Raw genomic sequence first — 25,686 nt, forward strand, 5'->3', positions numbered from 1 at the left:
AGGGTCATTTGATCCCAGAGGTGTTGTGACCCACAGGCTGAGTGAGAATCACTGCCTTAGATTCTCTGCTGGGCTTTTCTAAGGCAGCTAATATGGTCTAGGTCCCCAGGCTTACTTTTGTGAACTACTATATTCTGGCTGAGTTCCCAATATTGGCCTTCAGGAGTTGAATGCCATCTCCCTGCTTTAAGATTTTGGGTGCAGTCCTCCAAATTGAGAGCTGCTTCATCACTGGGCCTATGAGCTTTGAGTGTCTAAGAAATGCCAGGTCGGCAGACCATGGTGACAGAGAGAGTTGTTTGTTCTTAGCGCTGTTGTTCCTCAGCCTTTTCCCCTTGAGGTTCCTGCCCACTCAGTCACATTAGAGCTGTGTAAACAAACTTGTACTATGGAGCTAACACATAGCTTGTCATTTCTTCCCCCTAGAGGCACTTAACATTGATCATTTTTTTAAAAAAGCCATTGGTTTTAGGGGGTGGAGGTAAACAATACGTTGATGTAACATGGTGGAGAAGGAATAACGTCAACAGGGGTTTGTGTTCAATGGCATGAATAGTCAGCCATGTTCACAGCCAGGATTTGATTTCCTTTCTAGTTGACACTTCCCTGGGTTGGGGGTTTGGGGATTGGGTACCAAGAGTGGCAGACCTGATGCTCACTGCTTTGTGGGACATTGTCTCGTGACTAAGGAAGTGGTTATTTTCCTGAAGTTGGTTCTGGATGTGCTTAGAAGACTGGGGAGCTGGTGCGGTAGGGTTTTTCTCCACCCTGATATAGGAGACCTAGGGATTTTGCTTGGGTAAATCCTGGCTTCGAACATGACAATTCTCTCCCTCTCTCTCTCTCTCTCTCTCTGTTCATGTATGTGTGGGTACACATGTGTGTACATGCATGTTGAGGCCAGAGGACAATGTCGGGTGTCCATTCTCGGGCACTGTCCACCTTGACTTTTTGAGACAGTCTCTCCCACACCAGTCAGTCCCAGGGATATAAGTGTGAATACCTTCCCAGCACTAGGACTATAGGCATAGGTCACCATGCTTGGCTTTTTTATAAGAGCTATGGGTTTTAAACTCAGGTCCTTCTGCTTGCAAAGCAAGTAATTTATCAATTGAGCATCCCCCCAGTTAATAGCAGTTTGTACAGCCATCTGAGTCAGGTCACTTATATGGCTTCTCCCTGTTCCTCTTCAGAAGCAGCCCTGTGGAGTGCATTCCCTCTTCCTAGTAAAGATCTGAGTATCTGGAGTGATGTTCAAATGCCAAAGCTCAGCAAGGCCAGTGCTGCAATGAGACTCCAGGCTAACCCCAAACTTCTCTTTCCAAGTCCTTTTGCCTTCCTGCTTTGCTCAGCGTGCATGTGTGCATGCACGTGTGCGTGTGCGTGCGTGCGTGCGTGCGTGTGCGTGTGTGTGTGTGTGTGTGTGTGTGTGTGTATCTGTGTCTGATGAGTTAGACAGAGAATGCTTTGCCCAGCACTGTCATGAAATGGAGAAAAATGGGCTCGCTCACAAGTACTGATGATGATCAACATGGAACATTCTGGAAGAGTCTTTGACAGTTAAGAGATTGTAAGTTCTGTGGTTTTCTATCACAGTGGGAAGGAACTGTAAGGATGCTGGTCTCCACCCCTGAGGTCTGGAGTAGATGGCCTGATGTGGTTCGTTAGTTGCCAAGCCTGGGGGATCCAGGCTTTCAGTTCAGAAGGCTCACTATGCTGTGCACACGGTGGTTTGTGATGGATGAAGAAACCTGGACACAGAAAGGGGGAAGTACCTTGCCCTGGGTCACGCAGGTAGTAAGTGTGGGAGCCCGTGTTCAGGGTGATGGCAGAGACTGGCTTGCATGTCTCTTTGTGGAGACTGTGGGATGCATCATCTGAGCACATTGTTAGTTGTTCTCTTGTTCGCTGTGAGGTACGATGGGAAAGTATTACTGGGATGCTTGCTTCCTGTGGAAATGAAGGCATGTTTTCAGAAAATGTTTACATTCTTTAAATATCATAATAAAAGTCTCTGCAATTTTTTTTTTTGCTGTGTGTTTGTCATATACACACATATGCACATGGTTAAAGAAAATTCTATTTTTTCTATGAAATTTAAAACATCTCATGGAATGAGAGAGTGGTTAGGTTTAAAAAAAATGTTTTAGGACCTGATTTTCACCCTCTAGAATCCATGTAAGAAGAGCTGGGCATAGTAACATGTGTGTGATTCTAGTGCTGGGCAGGCAGAGACAGGAGGATCTTTGGGGCTTGCTGGCCAGCCAGCCTTGCCTACTTGGTGAGTTCCAGGCCAGTCTTGAAGAAGACCCCATCTCAGAAAAAAGTGGAGTGCCATACCAGGTTGTCCTCGATCTCTATACATTTGTGTGCCCGCACACATGTGCACTCGTGCACACACAAGCTCTCACAGACACCCGATCAATGCTCCCATTCATTTCATTTCCATTGTCTTCCCTGCAGAGAAACATTAAAAGCACATTGTGATGAATGAAGGTCTAGTTCCTCAGTTCCCGCAGCATTGTCCTCAGTGAGTTCCATTGATAAAGTCTTTGTCCACACAGCTCTCTGACTTTGTTGACATATGAACTAGCAGGTAGTTATATTGCTCTTTTAGAACTGATTCATTCCAGACCTAGACAAATCAGACATCTTGTCTGGGTTTCAAAACTAGTTGATAGAGTAACCAAAAATAGAAGCTTTTCTCGCGAGTACTAGACTCACTAAATTTGTACCCTCTAATTGGCCTTTACTTAACGGTTTCCAGCTCTGGGAACATCAGAGCTCACAGAGACATTTCTGTGGTGGCATCGGGGGAGGGGCTGGACAAAGACAGAAGACTGCAAGTTAGTTTCTAGGTCATTACCAACTTTCCTATTTTTCTAACACCGCTTTCTAGGTGGAAGTGAAAGTGTGTGTTAAAAGAAAGCAGCACAAACCCTACAGGGCTCCAGTGTGTGGATAAATGAGGATGCACAGGTGGTCCCGGGTTCTGTTTCTCATGCCCCGTCATAGTCTATATCAAGGTAGAAGAGCAGGCAAGCACGTAGGTGTTCCAAAACGAAGCAGTGTTTTCACTTTAAAAGTCACTGATTAGAATAAAAACCTGGGTTTCCCTGTAGCACGCTATTTATAGGCATCCTGCCACAACCCAGGGTAATGGAAGAGGGTGAGCCTCTCAGTCCTTCATGCAGTCTGGCTTGAAAGCACATTCTAAGTCAAATAATGTAGAGGAAGCCTCCACTCTGCATTGGGTATTTTGGGCAATAACATTCTTAGCATAAATTACTGATTCCCGTCTCTCCCTCTCTCTCCCCCTAATTTGTTTTTATAGACTGACCTTTGGTACCAATGTAGTTTATGATAGGATCTTTCCTGAGTTTTTCTCTTGAACCGAAAGGCCTTTTGAGTATGGTATTTATCCAAGTTTCTTTGATGAAAAGCCCATGAAATTTGTGCAGATAGCTCTGGCCGGCTCCTAGATTAGTGATAACATTTAGAAAGGACTTCTCTGGCTTTGCACTGTGTTCTCCTGTTCCGACTCACCTGTGAGAGCTCTGTGGGATTCCCCCTCCTACATGGGTGGGATGTGGAGAAAGGTCCTGTGGTTCTGAGAAGGGAACCCAGTAAGTTAGCTGCATGATCAGGCTCACACAGCAAGTGCAGCCTCACATCAAGAACTGGGCTTATCTCTTTACTCCCAAGGCTTACATGCATGTTTTTAACAGACTTTCAAAAAGTTGAATTAAACACATTCCCGTGTCCTTAATTCAGGTGAAATTCATAGAACATAAAATTACTCATCTTCCAATGCGGAATTCAGTAGCAGTTAGTCATTCATAGTCATGTACAACTTGCATCTTCCTCTAGCTTCAAAATGTTTTCATCATCCTCAGAGGAGACCTCGTGTCTGCAAAACGATCATGCCAATCCTGTTTTCCCCTAATGCTGGCAGCCACCAGTGTTTTCTACCTTGGTGAATTTACTTATTCTGGATACTTTAGATAAATGGAGTCATGAAAATACATGTTTTATTTCCCCCTGACCAGCTGCTTTCATATAGCAGAATTCTTTTTGTGGTTCATCCGCATTGTAGCATATATCGGATTCATTCCTTTTTATGGATGGGTTCATTCATGCCTTGGTGGACATCTGGGGTGTTTCTACTGTTGCTTACTGTCACTAAGACTGCTATGAATATTTTGGTACTAGTATCTGAGCATTTGTTTTCAGTCCTGCTAGGTCACAGGCCAATTCTGTATTTAACCTTTGAAGATCACTAAACTGTTTCTGCTGTGACTGTATTGTTTGAAAATCCTACCAGCCGTCTAGAGGGGGCTTATTTACCCATTTCATTGTCAACACTTTGTTTTTGGGGTTGTTTTGCTTTTTTTTTGAGCTGAGGATCAAACCCAGGGCCTTGCCCTTGCTAGGCAAGCACTCTACCACTGAACTAAATCCCCAACCCGGTTGTTATGCTTTTTATCTTTCGTTTGTTTGTTTGTTCTTTTTGAGACAGGGTTTCTCTGTGTAGCCTTGGCTGTCCTGAAACTCATTCTGTAGATCAGGCTGGCCTCAAACTCAGGGAAATGCCTGCTTCTGCCTTCTGAGTGCTAGGATTAAAGGTGTGCGCCACCAATACCTGGCTAACACCTGTTATTGAATTTTTAGTTTTTATTTACTACTATAATTGGCATGGCTATAAAGCAACTTTTTGGGATCTTTATTTGCATTTCTGTAATGAAATATCCATATTTTACTGTGTAGGAATTAACCAGAAAGTGATCTTTGTTAAGGCAAAATCGATATCAAAATGATTGACTTCGTCTCTTGCCAAGAGATTAAGATTGGTATACATCTTCTCTTAGAGTAGGTGACTCTGGAAAGGACCTTTTACTGTGAGATTAGAGACTGTCCAGTGTATCTGGCAAAAAGACAATAATTTGCCTTTCAATTCTTTCTTTAAAAACAAACAAAAAACCCACAAAAAGTTCATTCTTGACTTAACGGTATACTCACTTATTTTTGCAGTGTGAGAGAAGACACTCAGGATGGCTCAGGGATCCGGGGACCAGAAAGCAGTGGGGATCGCTGATCCAGAAGAGAGTTCTCCCAACATGATTGTCTACTGCAAAGTAAGACGCCCAAGGAACGACTGGGCGGGCATGTTGCCTCTGTGTGTCTGTTCTCTGGGAAGGCTGACTGATGGTGTAAGATAGGTGCTGTCTGCCTAAAGTGCTTTCAGGATAAAGTTCAAGGAAGTAAAGTTTTCCCAAACTTGATATGGGGCACTTGAAACATCTCATATCATTTAGTTTTGTGTCGATCCCTAGATTGTTAAAGTAATGTAGCTGAAAGTGTCTGTGCCCTCAGTGGCCTTCACATTGCAATGCAGATCTAACTGAAAGTTCTTTGAACTCACAGTATATTCAAGGATGGTCCAGATGCTGGTGAGAGATGCCAAGGTGTGGCCACTCAGTGCTTAAAGTTGGTGGGAAGCATAAGAGACCCATAACACCTGGAATAGCATATGTTAATTTGCAAAAAAAAAAGGGGTGCATAGTCAGTATTGTCTACCACCAGAGGAGGAAGCTACTTTTCCCAGCTTCAGGTCGAGGAGTCCTTGTGGGGGAGTAGTTTCAAAGGACTCAGCTTTAAAGGATGTGCAGGGTTTTCACATGAGAAAAGCAGAGAGGAAAGACCCACCAGATAATGAGATCCCAGCAAAGGCACAAAGCTGGAAACTGAACAGCTGCTGGATCTGATCATGAATGGCAAGGAGCAAAGGGAGGTAAAGATTGGAGCTGGAGATAGATGCAGCCAGATTGTAGAGTATTGGATTATGGGTAGTTTAATCATGAAAACATTGTGTACTGAGAGTTGTGAAATCAATCTGTTTGGGATTCAGGGTTTTTCCACAGTGAGCCAAAAAGGTACCAAGGTGGGGGCTGCAGATATCCTGAGAGTATTTCTGCATCTGTAAAAAGGCTGAGGAGGATGCTCTTCTGGTCAGTGAAATACCCTTTAGAACAGAGAGGGGCCAGCAGGAAGGAGTAAAGTCTGAGTTATAAATCACTTGAAAACTGAGCAAATGTGGGATGAAGAGGTGTGTGGAGGGTCAGAGATGATAAGGTTATGAGCCACCTTGGATACTGGGAAAATGTTGCTATTGTCAATTCTAATGGGACCATTTAAAAGAGGAATACACTCTAAAGGGAGGAGATATGGCCCATAAGTTTATTTTTATGGGTGTTAAATTTAAGGTACTAATTACTTTGCTTGTTTATGAAAACTTCAGCTAACCAGTATTATACATTAATAAGAAAATGAGTTGAATATTTATTCATTTCACTGAATACTTGAGTTGTCTGCTGGGGTCTGCGCCTGCTGTCACTCTGTATTTGGTCTGTGTTAATCAGAGGGAATGTTGAGCTAGACCTTCCTGGATGATCGATAAGGTGACTTTTGTGTATATGTGAAAATAGAACTCTTATATTATTACTCTTTCTTTGGGTTGAAATCCTGTAATTCTTTGTTTCTCAAGAGAATGTTGGGGGAGCCTATCTCTAAGGAAGATGGCTATTAAATTATAGTAAATAATATAAAATTCATTAATGGAGCCAATACAGAATAGTACAGAGGTGATTGGTTGCTGTTACCTTCTCCACCCCAGGCAGGGGGACCCAGGCCAAGAGAGCAGGAACATGGCTTGGAGTTGGACTTGGGTTATAACAGGCAGGAGGTTGTAAAAATCCATTTAAACGAAGTGAGACATCTTTGTTTACCTTGGTCCATACTGTGGTCCATAATAAGTATTTATTTCTCTTTACCTTTTAGGTCTTATAGGGATCGGGACATTTTGAGAAAGGATAAATTATAAGAAATGCAAATGTTCGTATTGTTAGTAAGTTGAACAGAGTCAGTTGATGCCATGGGTTGCCTTTGGAGACATAAGAAGACAGTACAAGGATTGTTGAGGGGATTATTATTTTAAAGATTTGTTTATTTGTATTTTATGTATGACTGTTTTGCTTGAATGTACATATGCACACCCCATATGTGCTCGTACCCAAGGAGGCCAGGAGAGGGCATCAGATTCTCTGGAGCTAGAGTTCCAGATGGTTGTGAGCCATCACATGGGTGCTGGGAATCAAACAGACAGCGCTCTTAACCACTGAGCCATCTCTCCAGCCCCAATCCACAGATTATTAAAGGTCAACGAAGAATGTGAAATGATGCCACCCCATTGCCTTCCACTAAAATGGTATTTTGAAGGTAAAAACTTTCTACAGGTTTTTAATAAATTTGATTTTTTTTCTCTGTGTGTGGGAGCAGGTCTCTTTGTTTTGTTACTTAAAAACAAACACTATCTGTAGTTCTTTAGAGCAACGACAATTAGGAACAAGAGTACACCTTTTTGTGACTCATTCAAGGGAGGAGTATGTATGTGTTCACGTAGACCCTGTGTTAAGGCTCTAAGACAATGAACTGAATTTGTTCAGTCTATTAGGAAGAAAGAATGCTTATTGTCCAGGGAGAGCCCCATTCTGGAACCGTATCAAACTTACATTCATTTGACTTACTCAAACCCTGGCTTGATCCTTACCATAATCACACGGTGTTCTGTTTGCAAGGCTGTAGGCTACTGTTTGGTTACAACCAAGAACTTGGCAACTGGGGCATGTTGTCAGTAAAGGGTGAATCTAGGTCAAATCTCAGAATTTTTCCATCGAACTCCTTTTGTAGCACCATTTTGTCTAGGTTGTAGCCATATATCTAGACCTTTTCTTAGGTGTCGACGACAGAGATTTTGTTTTCTTTCTCTCTTTGGTTTTTCCTCTTGACATAGACATTCTCAGTGTGAGACTTTTGCTTAGATGGTGTTGTGTTGATCCATATGCCAACAGAGAGACAGAGGCTCTGGGTAATAAATGAGACAAGAGCATTCACAATATGGTGTGACTTTCAGTTTTCTTATTTCTAATTGACACAAAATAATTGTGCAAATTCATGGCAACACTGTTATTTTTGAGTTCATGTACAAAGCTCAGCTGTTAGAATACCCCTTGCCTCAGGTATTTATTACTTCTTTTCAGGGCAACAGTTAAAACCTTCCCTTCTAGCTCTTGGAAACATTTAGGGCATCACTGCTAACTTTGTTATTGTGACCCTCAGACATTGTTTAGGATGATCCTGACATATGAGCAAGCCTACACCTTTCAGAACACACTTCATTTTCTGTTCACAATCTTATGTCATTAACTGGGAGAAGTTGTACTTCTCCAAAGCATGATTTATTTATTAACTTGAACTGACGTTCTAATTTAGTTTTTCATCTTTCATATTCACATTTTGCATCAGAGGTGTGTATGAAAAATGTATTGGTCACATTAAAGATCTATTTAAAAGAAAACTTTAATCATTCATTAAGACACCCAGGGTTTCTTTATATCCCTGAACCTTTAGGGTTCTGGGTTACTGAACTGCCCAGTGTAGTGATGATCTTGGAAACTAGCTGTCTATCACATTGTCCAGGGGTTCTTTGTAAAAAACACCAGCATTCAAAGAATGTCCTTACCCCTGTATTCCTTACTTCAATAAATCTGGGACAGGTGCTTGGAATAGGAGTTTTAAAATGATCTCAAGATAACTTGGTTCTCAACTAAACTGGAAAAGTACTTATGCAATGTTTGTTTTCCATTAATCTTCCACCCCATCATTATGTAGATATGTTATGTGTTGCAAAATCATGGGAAAATTGACATTTAAATTTGGTTTAAAATTTCTTCATATATACATGAATATGTATATACATATATATGTAGTGTGTGTGTGTGTGTGTGTGTGTGTGTGTGTGTGTGTGTGTGTGTACATGCACGTGCCTTAGGCTTCCATTGCTGTGATGATGTGACTGAAAGCAGCTTGGGGAGGGAAGGGTTTATTTGGCTTACACTCCCACAGCACTGTTCATCATTGAAGGAAGTCAGGCAGGAGCTCAAACAGGACAGGAACCTGGAAGCAGGAAGAGGCCATGGAGGGGTGCTGCTTCCTGGCTTGCTCCTTATAGCTTGCTCATCCTGCTTTTGTATAGAATGCATGACTACCAGCCCAGGGGTAGTCCTATCCGTGAGGGGCTGGGCCCTCCGACATCAATCACTAGTTACAAAAATGTCCTACAGGCTTGCTTATAGCTTTATCTTGTGGAGGCATTTTCTCAATTGAGGTTCCCTCTTGTCATATGTCTCTAGCTTTTGTCAAGCTGACATACAGACTAGCTAGTACAGTGTGTGTGTTGCACACCTGAGTGCACATGGGGAAGTATGTGCACGTATGCCATGGCATATAGTGGAAGCCAGAAGACAATTTGTGGGACTTGGATCTCTCTTTCCACACTGTAACTTCCAGGGATCTAACTCAGGCCTTCAACATTGGTGGCAAGTGTCCCTATCTACTAAGTCATCTTCCTGGCCCTTAAATTGGCTCTTTAAATTTCAGAAATATTTGTGGATCCCTCAAGATGTAGAAGAACCAACCACCTGCCATATTGTTTGGCGTTTAATGGCAGTGGCCTATAAATTTAGTAGTTCTCCATGGCGTAAGCAGCACCCCTCCATGGTCTCTACATCAGTTCCCGCATCCAGGTTCCTGCCCCGCTTGAGTTCCTGTCTTTCCTTCCTTCAGTGATGGACTAAGATGTGGAAGTGAAAACCAAACAAACCCTCTCCTCCCCAACTCACTTTTGGCCATGGTGTTTCATTGGAGTAATAGAAACCCCTAACTAGGATAGTAGTCAGCATCCTTAGGTGGAAAAAACAAAAGGTACCACAAGGCTGCAAAACTTGCTTGTGGTTCCCAGACAATTTCCCAGTGAAGACATGAGTGTGTTCATGATCCCAGTGGTCCAGTCAGCATCCATCTTGGTACCCAGCAGTGCTATCATGTTGAAATCACCATGTTGCTGGAGCTCAATCGCCATCAGAGAAGTTTAATAGTGAGTGTCACAAGGCAGGTCTCTGGCTTTCATGCTCATGTCAGGGACCTGACACGGCTTCTACTGAAGTGTCTTTTCACTCTCTGATGCTCGTGGGGCGGGGGAGGCTCTGTAAAGAGTTTCTGAAATGTTTGTTCTCTTTATAACAATTTTTTTTGGTGAAAGGTAGATTTCTTTTTCTGATTTTGCTTGATTTTTCTCTGAGTGTTGTTAACAGACAAATGTCTAACTTGATTGGTAATTTGATTTGGTAAAACTCTGTGTTCCTCCATGGTAGGTGGGCAGGGGAAATTGTGGCTTGCCATGACCATGTCTGGGGTCAGGAGGAAATACCGTGAGATGGAAGGTGCCACAGAAGGCTTGGAGATGCTGAGTGGCTCGTCCAGCTTTCACTCTTATTGTGCGGAACTTCATATTTCTTTTTATCAAGTTTTCCAATGTGTTGCCCTTTCTCTCTTCCTTCCCATGTACAAAATACTTTTTACTACAAAAAGAATGTACCAAATACTCATGTAAGATTAAAAAGAAGAAAATAATAATTCTATTCATTGAAACTAGCCTAATAAATAACATTATTTAGGCTTCGTTTTCCTCTATTGTTAAGTGAGAGAATTAGTCTAAATAATGTGAAAATGTTTTTGTAATGTTTTCAAAGTTTAATCATATAAGTTTTGAACTTTCAAAATAGAGCATCCAATACCAAGACTGTATGCACGGGTAAATTTTTTTAAATTTCTGGGAATATTTTATATGGTCAAAGATGTCAGAAAAAATGAGTTGTGGTAATTCACATTTAGTAGAAGTTAGATGAGGTATCTTCTTGAGCTGCATTTGATGCTATAGCATGTGAGAATAGAAGAAAGGATCAGTTCAAGATTTCCTGGGCTACATAGCAAGTTTAAGGCTATCCTGGGCTATGTGAGACCCCATCTCAAAATCAAACCAGCAAACTGAAAAAAAAGGCGTTTTTGTGACAACCTGCTTCTTTGGGCTTGTTATGACATGGAATTCATATACTTATTTCCAATTATAATTGCTTGCTATAGAAGTAGTAGGAATGGTTATACTGTCAGTAATGCAGAGTACCATGAATGAATTAGGATTTCCAGAGGGAGAAGAAAGTGCCCACATTGTGATATGTTTGAAAATGACTGTAAAGTGTTGTCACTGATGGCTGCCTTCCCCTGGTAGTTCCTACTTACTGGCTACTTTTCTACTGGTGTGATACTGTGATGCTGAGATACCCGTAATGCTATGATACCTGTGATGTTGATACCCAAGATGCTGTGACACACATGATGCTGTGACCCCCATGATGCTGTGACACCTATGATGCTGTGATATCCTGCAGTTACTTTCCCATGTCACCAAGGACCCTTGAAATCCTGGGGTATAAGCCGACATAGGAACATTTCCTGAAAATAAACATGCTGCTATTTTAGTCTCATAGGCAGTGGCATTCAGCAAGAAGGGCAAAATCTCGCTTGGAAGAGGTGGAGCTTTGGAGGAAACAAGGAGCAGGATGTTGTCTTGAAGTTCAAAGTAGGCTATGGCAGAACCAGGGTAGCTAAGAGGCTGCAATCTCACACATCCTAGAGATGAAGCCATGAGGAGATTGGAAGCTATTTAATCAGCAAATGTATATCAATCCTTATTTGTGGACTCGACACTGTTAGATGCTAGAAATGCAGGATGAGGGCAGAGTCCTGCATAAGCCCATAAGCCAATGTGGGAGGCAGGGGGAAGGGTGGGTAACTAAACAGTTTTGTGCTGGTGGAGGTAAGCCAGGAAGGAGGAGGGGGGATGTAATATAGTCCACAGCAGGCAGAAGACACCCAGAGGACTTCGTCACATTTCCTTATCCGTGAAAGATGAACAGGGATTAGGTTGGTGAAAAGAGGAGAGAAAAAATGGAGAGGAAAGGATGATCACACGCCAAGTTATTACACTCGAACTCTTCAGTGGATCCAGGTTTCTGCAATGGGGGCTGGAGGCACCGAGCCAGATTCTGAACCATCCACTGTGTTGTCTCAGGAGATTAGCATTGTACAGACATCTTTTCTAGGTGCTCCCACACCCGCATGCTGTGCTTCTATGAGCTTCTTCTGCAGCCCCAATCCTAGTAATAAATAAATAAATAAACAAATAAACACTTCTCTATTTGTACCCATTTATTCCTTTGTAGCCTTTTTTTTTTTTTTTTTTTTGCTTAAAAAATATCTACAAAGTTAACACAGTCAAAACTTTAAAGGCAGTTAAGTCAGAATACTTAAAATGAATGCATCTTTGGTCCCAAACATTTAAGATTTTGTTTTCTCTCATTCTTTTCTTGTCTTTTTTCCCTTCACATTCAATAAAATCCCCAATGACTACCTCCAGAGAGTAGTCTGCTTAATTGTTCAGACTGTATTTCAAGACTGTTTTCATTCAGTTTTTTAAAATTTATCTATTGCCTTGTGGTGGGAGCTTTCAGTTTTCCTCCCTGCCCTAGAGTAGGCTTGATGGGAGAGCAGCCTCCCATCACATCACCTTGGTTGGCAGGAGCGGCATGCAGGCAAGTCCCAGACCCATGGTATCTGCATTGGTGTCCACAGATGAAAGGGATGGGTTTCAACGTGGGGGGCAGCTCCGTGTCATTTCATAGGATGTGTTGCCATGGGTAGAATTTTCTAATTTGAGAAGCCTTTGGTGTGCTCAAGTCTTCATTTCATCTTTCCATTTCCCCTCCGAGTCTCACTTCAAACAGCCTGAGATTCTGTTTTCTGGCTGACAGTTGATCTCACCATTGACAGCCCTTCGAAGTATTCTTCTACGATGGAGCAGAGGCTTGAATAGGCTTCCATCCCCTATTGGCACAGTTCTGAACAAGGAAAGTTTAAAGTGAATAGGTATGTGTGAAAGGAAAATAAATGTTTAAAATCACGGGGCTAGAAGAGGAGGAGTCTTCTAAAAGACCATTAGTATGCCAGCCAGGTCAAAACAAAATGAACAAAGCTTTTGATGAGGGGGCGCTCTAAATTCTAGACATGTATTCCAGGGAGAGGATGGGAAACACACACACACACACACACACACACACACACACACACACACACACGTATTCTCTCTTAAAACAAAAACAAAACAAAACAAAAAACTAACAAAAACAGTGCAGTCCGGGTTGTGTTGGCCAATCACTCCTGGGCTCAGGGCCTGCCATGAAGAGGGGTTGCCATACCCAGTTTTACTCCATTGAAGAGAATTGATTTTTCCCTCTATTGGTGGCTATCAACTGTGAATGACTTCTTGGCGAGGGGTGGGGCTTTGTGCCCGTTTCCCCTCCTGTGTGCTCAGATTTCTGGCTTGAGCTTGCGTAGATTGTGTGCATGCTGCCACAGTCTCTGAGTTCACATGCGCATCACTCCTGTTGTGAAAACATTGCTTCCTTGAAACCATGTAACACCTCTAGTCTTAAAATCTTCTCCCCCCCTCTTTTATTGAAGATATTTTTTTTTCTTCTCACCTAGTAGATTCTGATTATGGTTTTCCTTCCTCTACTCCTCCCCGTCCCTCCCTATCCCCTCTCCATGGTTTGCGTCTTCATAGATTTCTTTAAGGGATCTTTCCATTTCCTCTTTAAGGACCTCTATCATTTTTATAAGGGCTTTTAAAGGTCTTTTTCTTATGCTTCAGCTATGTTGCAATACTCAGGGCCTGCTCTGGGAGGGTTGTTGGGCTTTGGTAGAGACATCTTATCCTGGCTGTTACTGTGTGTTATTGATTGTTTGGTGTCTAGGCATCTGGGTTTGGGAAGATTATAATTCTAGGTGCTGATATCTAGTCTTGTCTTTGTTCGGTGCGTGTTTTGTTCCTTGGTTTCTGTTGCCCTCTCTGTTTCTTAGGAGGGTGTGGTGGCTGTGAGTCGCCTGGTAGGACATTCTTCTGATGTCCTGATAGGTGTTACCACGGGGGGCTCTAGGTCAAATGTGTTTCTAGGTAACTGGGAGCTGCTACTTAGAAATAGGGATGGGTTAGAAAAGGGGGCTGAGGGGGTGCACAGAAGGAAGGAAAGCAGGGTGTACCACCAAGATCTGCTCAGTCTCCTGAGAATGGGTGCCAAGAGTGAGCAGAGGCCATGGCAGAAGGTCTGCTACAGAACTGGGCATTAAGACTGGGGACTGGACTTGGTGGAATGGAGGGCAAGGTGAAGTTCTGCAGTTAGCCCACCTGCTTCCCTGGCAGGAGTTCTGTGGGTCCCTAGGAAATGCCTGCTGGGGTTGGAGCTGGGATAAAACAATTCGTTTTATCCCAGAGGAGAGGCTAGAAGGGGAAGATCTATGTGATCCACTGGAGATGGGGCAGGAAGGAAGGGGAGACCAAAGTAGGTGGTCTGTGACAGAGCCGGGGATGAGACTGGGGGGCTTAGACTGAGGTAGAAGTGAAGGTCTGAAACCAGCCTACCGGCTTCCCTGGCTGGACTAGCCTGAGTGTTTCCAGGGAGTGCCTGCTGGAGTTGGGGTCTTGAATAAAGCAGTGAGTTGGGGGAGGGAACTTAGGAAGGGAAGAACTGTGTGATCCACTGGAGATGGAGGTGGGGGCAGGGATACACTATGGCCGAAGCAGGTGGCCTGTTGCAGAGCTGGGGATGAGACTGATGAATTGGTCTTGGAGGAGCTGAGAGAGAGGTAAAGATCTGCAGTTAGCCTATCTGCTTCCCTGGCTGGAGTGGCCTGCAGGTCAATGTGGACATTTTCTATGGACCTGTCCTTCCGGTCATTAATGCTTTCCTTCAACAGATTTGGTGATCTCCATTCCCTCATTCCTAATTACAGCCTTAGATATTGCCTTTTATCACTTGAATATTTTCATTTAGTTCATTTTCCTGCCATTACTTTTTTGTCAACGGACTCCTTAAGCATATATGAATCACAGTACGTTTAAGTTTTGTATTTGATATTTTATAATCTTTAAAACATGCCTGTTTCCATTATCTATTTCCTCCTCTCCCTCCTCCTTTCTCCCATGTTTCTAACTGGTCTTTTCTCAGTTCCAGCATTGCTTGTACAACTAACAGTAGAGAGATAACTTTAAACCAGTGTGATGGCTCAATGGGGGCAGGTAGCCACTGCTAACGAAGCCTATGACCTGAGTTTAGTCCCTTGGATTTACATGGCAGAACTAGTTTATTCTGAAAGTTGTCTCTTGATTTCCACACATGTGCCATGGTAGACATGCATCTGCACACATATACACATAATCATGGCCATAAATGAACAAATAAACAGATAAATATAATTTAAAAGGAAAAGAAATTGTTTATTATTTGCAAAGAAGTTAGTGGTGTGTATGTGTGTATGTGTGTGCATATATGTATGCATGTGTGTGTGCATGTATGTATGCATGTGTGTGTGTGTGCATGTGGAGGTCAGAGGTAGACATCTTTGATAACGGGGACCTTCCTTAATCACTCTCCTGATTTGAGATAAGGTTTCTCATGAGTCTGGAGTGTACAGGCTGAGTAGACTGGCTGACCAGTGAGCCCCAGAGATCCACTTGTTTCTGTACTTTTGAGTACTGGGATTGCACACTTGTGTCTACTTTTCCTGTTTTTTTTTTTTTTAAGTGATTGTGGGGATCCCAACTCAGGTCCTTATCCATTTGTATCTACTTTAGCCATGGAGACATTGCCCCAGTCCAGACTGATTAATGAGTAACTCCTCTTTCATTCTTGATAGGACTACTATATATACTTCTGGGTCACGTTTACTTTTTTAAAAGAAGTCCCCTGTGTTCAGCCCAAGCCCAGGGTGTTCAAGCATGCCCCACCCTCTTGGTAGACTGTGACCCCCTGTGTTTGTTCTGGAAACTCTCCGGTGCTTCGGGAAACTGTTCAGCCTTTTGTTTAAGGAATTGAGCATGGTGCCTTTGCTGAGCAAAAGCACCCCTGGCCCTGGGCTTCTTTTTTCTTAGCTTTCCTCTCCTATCTGGTCACAGGAGGAAGGTCTTCTTCCACAGCTCTGAACACTTTCAAACATATTTACTAAACATAGTCTTCAGAATGCCTGTGGCTCTTACCAGGAGGTTTATTCTGCATCATCCAATGAGCTGGGCCAGCAGTAGATCCCTGAATACTGACTTGGAAAAAGCATGGATCTGTTCACATAGACCCAGTTGACTCTTAACAATGTTCTAATTTTTTTTACTTAATGCTTATTTTTGAGTTTTAGTATGTAGCCAGTGAGGCTTTGAACTTACAATCCTCCTGCCTCATCATCCCTGATGCTGGATTAAAGGCTTTCAATGCTGTATTTGGATCTTAAAAATGACCTTTAGGAAATACATTTTCTAAGAGCTTATTTTCTATAGCTTATTGCTATAGGCTAGTGATGCTGGAATTGAGGTAGAGTGAGGGAAGCACTTGGAGCATGGAGAAGGTGAGATTGACCTGTGGTTAATGTTTTTGGATAGAGGATAGACAGAAGGATTCAAGGCTAAAGATCAAGATTGGCATCTCCATGGCTAGAGATGCCAATCACTAGCGTAAGCAGGAGGAAGACATGGAAGGGTAATGTCACTTGAGTCCCAGAATGTTTCCTTACCTGACTAGGTCTGGGTGGATGGTGGCTCCAGAAAAACAACCCTCCTATGAAACAAACCTGAGGAGAGGCGGAAGCTAGAAGAAGGCTCACATGACTTCATGTAGTCTAGAACATATTCAGGAAGTAGTTTGTGCTTGTCTGTCAGCACATGTGACATTTAGAACATTTCTGTGTCCATATGTAGGGTACTGTAAAGAATCTGCACACTCTGTGACTCCAGACAACAGAAATCTGCTTCATTACTATGGAGGGTAGAAATCTGAGACTAGCCAGTGCCCGGGCTGTGTTCCCTGTAAAGGTTGAAGGTCAGAGTCCTTCCCTGCCTCTTTCTACTTCTTTGGGGTCACTGGAAATCCTTGACATTCCTCAGTTTGCAGGCTCTTTCCTTGACCCACCTTGTATCCCATGTGACCTTTTCCTGTGTTCGGCTCTGTGTTTTCACTCAGCCTTTTCAGGAGGAGACTGTCACCCAGCCTTTGTAGAAGGAGGAGACTGTCACCAAGTTTAGTCCCCAAACTCCAAAGTACAACTCCATTTTAGCTAATTACATTTAAAAAGACCTCATTTCCAAATTAGGTCACACAAATCAAATCAACCAAAGTGTATTCCTTGGACTCTAGCTTCTGGCAAGTCACTGCTCGGGGGATAAAGGGTACCACAGAACTCAGTCCCTCTCCTGCCAGCCTAATGGAGGAGACCAGCATGGACCAGGATTAGAAAATAAAGTAATTGTTTATGGACCACCCTCCTCCTCCTGGGTTCTATGACAGGTTCTGTGCTCATGCTGAAGCATGGGATCACTGGAAGAGCCTGTTGGATAAGATGGATGGGGAAACCAAGGGTCAGAGGGAGCAGTGACTGGGGTTGAGTGGTGGTATCAGGATTGGAAGCCATGTTGGCTTTATTCTGAAGCCTGTAGTTTTGGGGAAGAAATTGGCATTTGTAAAAGAAAAGAATCTTGAGAGTATTTGTGATGAATTAGAAGAAGGTTAAATGTGGACCATGCAACTTACAGACGAAGGGGACATGGGAATAAAAACAACTGGAATTGCACCTTTAAGAAAGGGTAGGGTTCTGGATCATGGGGCCATGTGAGCAAAAGTGCAGAATATTTATCATAGAGTATGTTTGCTATTTAGATGCTCACTGGCTAATGATAAGGTTCTGCTCCCCACTACACATCCCTGTAACCCCATTGTTTCTGAAAATGTGATCAATGTAATTTACCCAGTTTACCAAATCAACACCAAACTTAGCTACATAGCTCACTGTAGAGTATCAATGGCTTCTTCTGGCCATCACGTGACAGAAGTGTGGCTCACTGCCATTGTGAGCATCACACATAGAAAATACCCTGTCACATGGGAGGCCAGAAGCAAATAAAAATTTGAAGTGTGGTTTTTATTGCATATGTGTGTCTCTTTTGTATCATCAAAACACATAACAGATTTAAGTCATTAAATTGAGTCCTACCCTGCCCTACATAAAGAAAATACATGTGATGCAGGTGTACCTCACCCTTTATATGAGGACGTGAAACAAGAGAACATAAACACCATTACTTCTCAAACTCACATGATGAGAGGTATCAGTAGAGCCAAGCTCCTGAACAACCGATTTTATTTCTTCCTTCCTTTTTTCTTAAAAAAAAAAAAAAAGCTGTTCCATTTTAAAAGTAAGACTCCAAATACAAAAGAATCAAAGCCCAGAGAGAAAGAAAAGAAAGCTCACATATGTCTCCCATGCAAATATGACTGAAGTGAACATTCTGGCCCATATCCTCCCAGTTCTGGGTTTATGTTAGGTATGTCAGTGGGTAACCATCGCATGTGTATAACTGTGGGCTTCCCTCTTCTCTACCACCTACATCCTAATCTCTGCCAGCAGATGTCTGTCGTCATCTGTTTTACAGGTGGAATAATATTTGATGAACAAGATAATGCATTTATCTATCTATCTATCTATCTATCTATCTATCTATCTATCTACCTATCTATTTATTTATTATCTAGGATCTCATATGTTTGGGGCTGGGGTGAAATTCCCCATAGAGCTGAGATGGACTTGGTCTTTTGATCTTTCTGCCTTTACCTCTCCCAGTGCTGGGATTCAAGGCATGTATTACCATGCTTGGTTTATATGGTGCTGGAAATCAAACGAAGTGTTTTATGTATGTCCCAGGCAGAAACTCTACCAACTGAGCCACGCCCCTAGCCCCTGTAGCATAATTTAGTTGTTTTTTTTGTTTGTTTGTTTATTATTAGTATTGAATTTAAAATTCTTAGGTCAAAAGGCATGAGCTCTGTCCCATGTGACTCCTGCCCTGTGTCACCTCTGCAATGTCTGTATTGGCTCCACATACCCAGACTAGCATCCCTGGATGCTGGCAAGTTCTCTGTCATTGATCACAGAACAGTAGTGAGGGGACTCCTGGGAATGAGGGCCCATTTCTTCCCTTTGCTTTCCACCTTCTAAGCCGTGTCCCCCTCCTGTGGTCTGACAAGCCCTGTGGCAGCACCCCACCTCCCCCGAGAGCTTTGAGGATGCCAAGGTATCCAGAAAATTTTCATCCTGGATCCTCGCCAAGCCATTTGCTATTTTATCCTCTATTTGTTTTTCTTGAGCAGCTAACTAAATAAGAATACCATCTCAACCTTGCCACACTCCCCACAGCATTTTCCCTGCCTGCACACCCGCATCTGCCTACGATTTAACCATGGGGTGGCTTCTTATATTTGAAAGCTAAATACAAAAGCGCAGCTCTGAGACACGGCCAAGTTCTGCAGCCAAGTTTGAAGAATAAAACTTTAAAACAGCTCTTCTGTCACATACTTGAGAGGGGAGGCAGGCTTTGCTATAAATAAAGACACATTCCATTTCTATCTCGTCCTTTACAGTCCTCTTGGGTAAGGCTTTTTGTGTATGACTACAGTGTTCTCTAGCTGCCCACTCACCCTTTCAACCTTCCATTTTATGCCTCATCTTATTTCCAGGCTCAGTCATCTTGGAGCTTAGGAACCTTGTATGACAGAGGAGGAGACAGTCCCTGTCCTCAGGGTTAGATGTAATAAGATCTAGTCATTGACTTAGAAACCATGCTTCCTCTTCATCGGTAATATTTTCCAGCAGCTATATCACATATCAGCTTCCGCTGGCTGCTGTAACAAATTGCTTCCAATTGAGTGGCTTAAAACAAAACAAATATATTCCCTCATCGTCCTGGGGATCAGAGGTCTGAAAGGACTTAGCAGTGCTGGGTACTCTCTAGAGATGCTAAGGGAAATACAATTCCTTCCTTTTCCATTCCTCTCCAGCACACAGCCTCACATCACTCCATCCCTGCATACATCATCACATTCTCCCTGGCTATCACAATCCTGCCTTTCTTACCTAGAACCTCTGTCATAACACAGAAGTCCACCCAGCTAACCCAGGATAACCTCTCCACCTCAAAGTCCTTAACCTAGTCACACCTACAAAGTCCTCTTTGCCAAGCATAGTAACACATTCATTCACAGCTTGAAGGGCATATGGATGTGAGAGCCTGAAAAACATGGGTGGCTTTGGAGGGACCTTATTCTGCTTACTGCTCTGTCTGTCACAGAAGAGACAAGGAAAATTGTTTTGGAATTTTTCCCTCCTTGTTCTGTAGTTATGGATGGGGAATGCTTGAAGTGGAGTTTTCTTTCCTGTGATTGTCATGGTGGACACAGGACAGACTAAACTGATATATTCTTTCCATTTGTTTTAGCCAAGAACCATAGAAGGGCAGAGTTTCAGACACAGGTAGTGAGGGGAGAGGGGTCTTAAAGACCTCACTTGCTACTTGCTGGAGGGAAAATCAGGTTTTTCTTAAGGTACAGATGAAGACAGACGTTTCCTGTGTCCCACTCTGTCCTGAAGCCGCTGGGTCCCAAGTAAACACACAGAGGCTTATATTACTTACAAACTGTATGGCCCATGGCTCAAGCTTCTTGCTAATTAGCTCTTTCATCTTAAATTAATTCATTTCTATTAATCTGTAGGTTACCAGTCTGCTAGCATCTTATTGCTCCTTGGGTGGCAGCCTGGCGTCTCCCTTAACTCCACCCTTCTTCATCTCTGTCTTCAGTTTGAATGTGCCAGCCTAACCTTATTCTGTCTCACCATTGACCAAACAGCTTTATTTACCAACCAATGAAAGCAGCACCTATTTACAGCATACAGAAAGACATCCTGTAGCATACAGATATTCCCATGTTACAGAAGTGTAGCCATGCTAGTGATGTAGTCACATGGATGTAGCAAGAATTCTAATTGATCTTAATAATAGGAATGCAGAGCCAGATTATCAGAGTGAAAGTTAAAAGATGAGAGAAGCAGAGCAGCCAGCCACTAGAAAGACTTTTGACCTCTAGGAATCCTCAGACTGAAAAGGGAGTGAGATCCTGTCTTTACCAGCCTTAAATTCCTGTCTCTACCTCCCTAGTGCTGGGACTAAAGGTGTGAGCCACCACCACTTGGATCTGTTTCTCTTTTAGACAGATTCAATCTCCTGTAGCCCAAGGCGGCCTTGAACTCCTGATCTTCCTGCTTCCTCCCCCAAAGTGCTGGAATTAAAGGTGTGTGCCACCACTGCCTGGCCTCTATAATTAGCTCATGGGTGGCTCTGCCCTCTGATCTTCAGGCAAGCTTTGTTAGAGTACCAACAAAAATATCACCACACATGAATAAAAGAAAACCCCCATTTACTTATCCTTACCAGTATGACTTTCTTATAATTCCATTTGTCCTCAATTATTCTGTATTTTTAAAAGTATATAGCATCAAGACATAAAAAATATGGTTGGATTTTTTTTTTTTTTTGAGATGAAGTCTTATATAAGCCAACCTTGAACTAGATTGTAGTCAAAGATGATCTTGAACTTCTGATCTTCCTGCTTCTCCCTCCCAAGTGCTAGGATTACAGGCATGTGGCACTATACCCACTATATTCGGTGCTAGGGACTTAAGCCAGGGTTTTGCATGCTAGGTAAGCAGTCTACAAACTTAGTTGCATCCCTAACCAATAGTGTAGACTTCACATTTTTGCAAACAGTGCAAAACAATCAGGCAGCATATGTTTTCTTTGCTTGAGAGGCATCTACCAATCTGCTTAATACCTATAGGGTGACCCCCCCTCCCACCAAAGGGTGCAAAAGTTATGATGAACTTTCCATGGGGAGAATATGACCTTAAATGTTAAGGTGGCTCAAGGCAGTTGAACCCCATCAAAGACCTGTCCAAGAAAACTGATGCTGACACTTGTTTTCCAGTGAGTGGACAGTAAACGTTCCCCTTTTTAGTAAGTTATTAATATCAAACTTCATCACCTTGCCAAGGAGAGTTCAGTGATGGAAGGAACAACTTTAGGACTGTTGTCACATGTCATTAATCTGTCCCCATGCTGGTTTTGCATCCCTTAAGCTCAAATTGGCATTTACACCCTGAAATGATGGGGAGCAGGGATAAAAACAGAATCAATATTTTATGCTACATGAAAAAAAATTTAAGTGTCAGTGTTCATATATTGAGTTTTATTGAAACCCAGTCATAACATTCATTTATGAATTATCTATGGATTTTTTTGAGCTCCCCCTGAGGAGTGGAGTGGTTGTGACAGAGACGGTCTGTATGATCATCAAAGCCTAGAATATTTACCAACTGGCTCTTTACAGTGATGTAGTAGGGGGCTTGGAAATCATCTGTAGACATCTGTTGGGACATTTTCCCACAGGTTAGTAGCTCCACCACTGCTCTGCCCTGCCAGCCTATCACCAGACACTCACAGAGTCAGCTGGGAAGAGTGTTTAGAGCCTGCCCTATGTTCATGTGTATAAATGAACAACCTAGTCAACCTCTTGGAGTGGTTTGTCTCTTCCTCCCGGGTCATGTTATTTACCCTTGTGCATTACTGAGGAGTTTTCTGTTTGCTTTTTTGCTTTTTTAAATACAAAAAGAGCATATAAAGTCACTGGAAGTGTTGGGCTGTGTCTTCTGAAATATCCCAGCAAGACATGCCACCTGCTGGACTGCTGCTTCTGTTCAGGCACACTGTCCAAGTGGCTCTTGTTTCCACAGGATCCATGTTGTGCTGGGCATTGGGCTAGGGCTTTAGGCAAAGGGATTGCCCACAGCTCAGAGTGATGTTACACGTTGGTCTGAGTGTGGGGAAAGGAGCTGCGATGGGTAAACAATGCTTGCTCCTCATGTTGGAAACAGTACTTGTGCTCAGTCTGTCTTTGCATACCAGGCTGTGAACTTAGACCTGGATGGGAAGAAGGCAGCCATCTTGTGAGTGGCTCACCTCCATTCCTTTCTCAGACATAGCAGAGTGTCACCATAAGCAAGATGGTGAATCCTTGTGTTTCATTGTCTGGTGACTCAACTGAGGTCTGTAGCTAGTTCCTTTTAGCACTCTGTATCCTTCAGAGAGAGTTGACCTCCTCCTGCCCATGTATAATTCCATATCCATGGCTTCAGCCAGCCTCCGAACAAAAATATTCAGGAAAATAGTCATTTTTATATGGCATTTACATTGTATCAGTTATCATAAATAGTCTAGAGATGATTTAAAGTATATGGATGTGTGCAGGTTATATGCAAACATAAACTCATTTCATATGACAGACTTGAACCTCTAGGAATTTTATATTTGAAAGGGGCCAGAAAAAAAAAAATCCCTTCTGGGTATCAAGGGCAACTGTCCTGTGACATTCAAGTGTTGTACATGAATACAGGGGGTGTTATCTGGTTCTGCCTGGGAAACAGCCGAGGCTCAGAGAGGTGATGAGACTTAGCTAGAGTCATTAGCTTTGAACAGTACAGTCAGACCTCCTGATATAGGTTTCTGCGTTTTGAAGGCTACTTCCCATGGCTTCTCCACAAAGTGGGGTCCGGCTGGAATCACAGAAGTATGCCACTCAAACTCACCTTGAGTGGACTCTGTATAATGGCAGTTAGGTCCCTCCTTGGTGGTGGTCATTAGCAATTTGCAAGACCAATGTCATGTTATAGGTATTAGGGACTGTTCCTTTACAGCCATTACTGTACAGAGCTCAGCGTGCTCCAGAACTCTGGTTCTCCCATGTCGACACATCTGTTCCTTGAGTCTCAGCCCCAAATAAAGCAAAACAAAACAAAGCTGATTCCCATTTCTGGCTCTCCTTGTCACATGGCTCCAACCAAGGAAGGGTGGGATAGACAGAGAACTCATTGGGACATGTCTAAAAAAATGGATGTCCTATGGTCACAAGAATATGGCGTTAATTAGAACCTCTGCCGGCTGCAAGCGTGTTTACTGAGCTCCTCTGAAGCACATTTTTAGTACTGGACAGGATTGTCCTCAGGAACATTTAACAAAGGCTCTCTTGATTTTGTCCTAATCTCTGCAATAGTGCCCTCAGCCTGCCCAGTGTGTCCTTGGCCTCACACTCTTCTAGATACCGTCATGGAGCAATCTCCTCTTCCCTGAGTGCTGATTTAAAGAGCTACTAATCACTAGCCCACCCCCACCCCCCACCCCAAATGCCTGGAGCTGTAGCATATGAATGAAAACCCACCCAATTCCTGCTGCTGAGAGTCATTACTCACTCTTCAGTCCGTGGGGATCTTTTTATTCTTGTAGGGTTCTGTGCCTCTTTTAGTGACATGTATTTTGAAAAATGGATAGGTAATTTTCTTGTTCATGAGAACATCACAGAGTGTACACAAAGCTTCAATTGTATGAATGTAGTAGCCCAGTTGGCCTCAAACCTACCACGTTCTTCCTGCCTTGGCTTCATGAATGCTCAGATTGCAGGTGTGTAGTGCCTGGCACTGATTTAGGAGTGTACTAAGGTACAGTGCAGTGAGAATATCATCTCACCCATTCTGATTATTGAGTATCACATCACTTATTCTCATTGTGATGCACCATGCACTGGGCATAGCTGTATGTATGTTGTTTTCATGTGACTGGCAAAGCAGTAGGTTTGTTTCTCTGTGCTAACTTTACAATGGTGATGCCCATCTGTGGACAGGGATTTTCAGCTTTGTTATAATCTCCTGAGACCACAGTTGTCTACATGGCCTGTCAACTAGATCATTGTTATGTGGTCCATGAGTTTATGCATCGCATCTTGTCACATAAGGTTGTTGTAAGTGCTTGACTCCAAGCAGGCAGGCCATAAATGACCGTTGATCATCTGTCCTTCAGACACCTCTACTTACCTTTATCAGGTGAGACTTTTGTGCCAAGTGACTTCTCCCTGTATTGGTTACATATTGTGATTCTGAGGTTCAAAGTTTGGTCAACACCTCTGAACTTGGCCAAGTCTTGTGTGGCGGAAGTTGCTGAGCTTAGCTACCCTCCATGTCATGAATAGGTTTACCATCACATTCCCCCATTCCTGTATTTGCTTTCTCTCTTCCATTTCCATCTTGCACATTCTTTGTCTATCTATTCTCACAGACAGACAGGATGAAAAATAAAATAAAATAAAACAAAACAAGAAAATGCCAGTCTGTATCTTTTTCATTAATTGAAAAACAAACAAACAAACAAACAAACAAACAAAACCAAACCTTCATTTTGCTTTCCCATTGAACTGTTGTCTGTTGGGTTTCAGTGAAAAAGACTCTTTCCTTCCAATTACTTTCTTAAAACTACTTTCATGACAGAAACAGTCCATTGTAGATGTAATTCTAAAGAGAGCCTAATAAAGAGTTAAAAGCCCAAGAGGTCAGAGCAATAGCAAATAGCTTTAGCTTACCAGTCACTGCCGTCCTTCTCCTGAGAGAGAGACCTTCTCCTGTGTGACCCATCTTTTTATTGCCTTTCTGTTCTGCCTCCTCATTGGTTCTAAACCCAACCATGTGACTTCCTCGCCACTGCCTGTCTATACAGACCTCCAGGTCTCTGTGGTTGGTACTGGGATTAAAGGCATGTGTCTCCATGCTGGCTGTGTCCTTGAACACACAGAAACTTTGTCTGCCATGTGATTGGATTAAGGGCATGTGCTCCCACTGCCAGACTTCTACTCAATGGCTTGCTCTTAGCTCTGACCCTCAGGCAACTTTATGTATTAACTTACAAATAAAAATCACATTTCAGCACAA

At 42.8% G+C, this 25,686-nt stretch overlaps 1 protein-coding gene across 5 annotated transcripts in view; it reads left to right on the forward strand.

Annotated features, from left to right (window-relative positions):
• The window catches only part of Rgs6 (regulator of G protein signaling 6), a 529,306-nt gene that overhangs the window by 23,767 nt on the left and 479,853 nt on the right, over positions 1–25,686 (forward strand). For all 5 annotated transcript variants that reach the window (XM_036205684.1, XM_036205688.1, XM_036205689.1 and 2 more), the window contains exon 2: positions 5,032–5,135. In XM_036205684.1, the coding sequence (XP_036061577.1) occupies positions 5,052–5,135 (84 nt within the window). In that variant the 5' untranslated portion in view covers positions 5,032–5,051. The remainder of the gene's footprint in view (positions 1–5,031; positions 5,136–25,686) is intronic.

Source organism: Onychomys torridus, chromosome 14 (assembly GCF_903995425.1).
Source record: "Onychomys torridus chromosome 14, mOncTor1.1, whole genome shotgun sequence".
NCBI classification, from domain to species: Eukaryota; Metazoa; Chordata; class Mammalia; order Rodentia; family Cricetidae; genus Onychomys; species Onychomys torridus.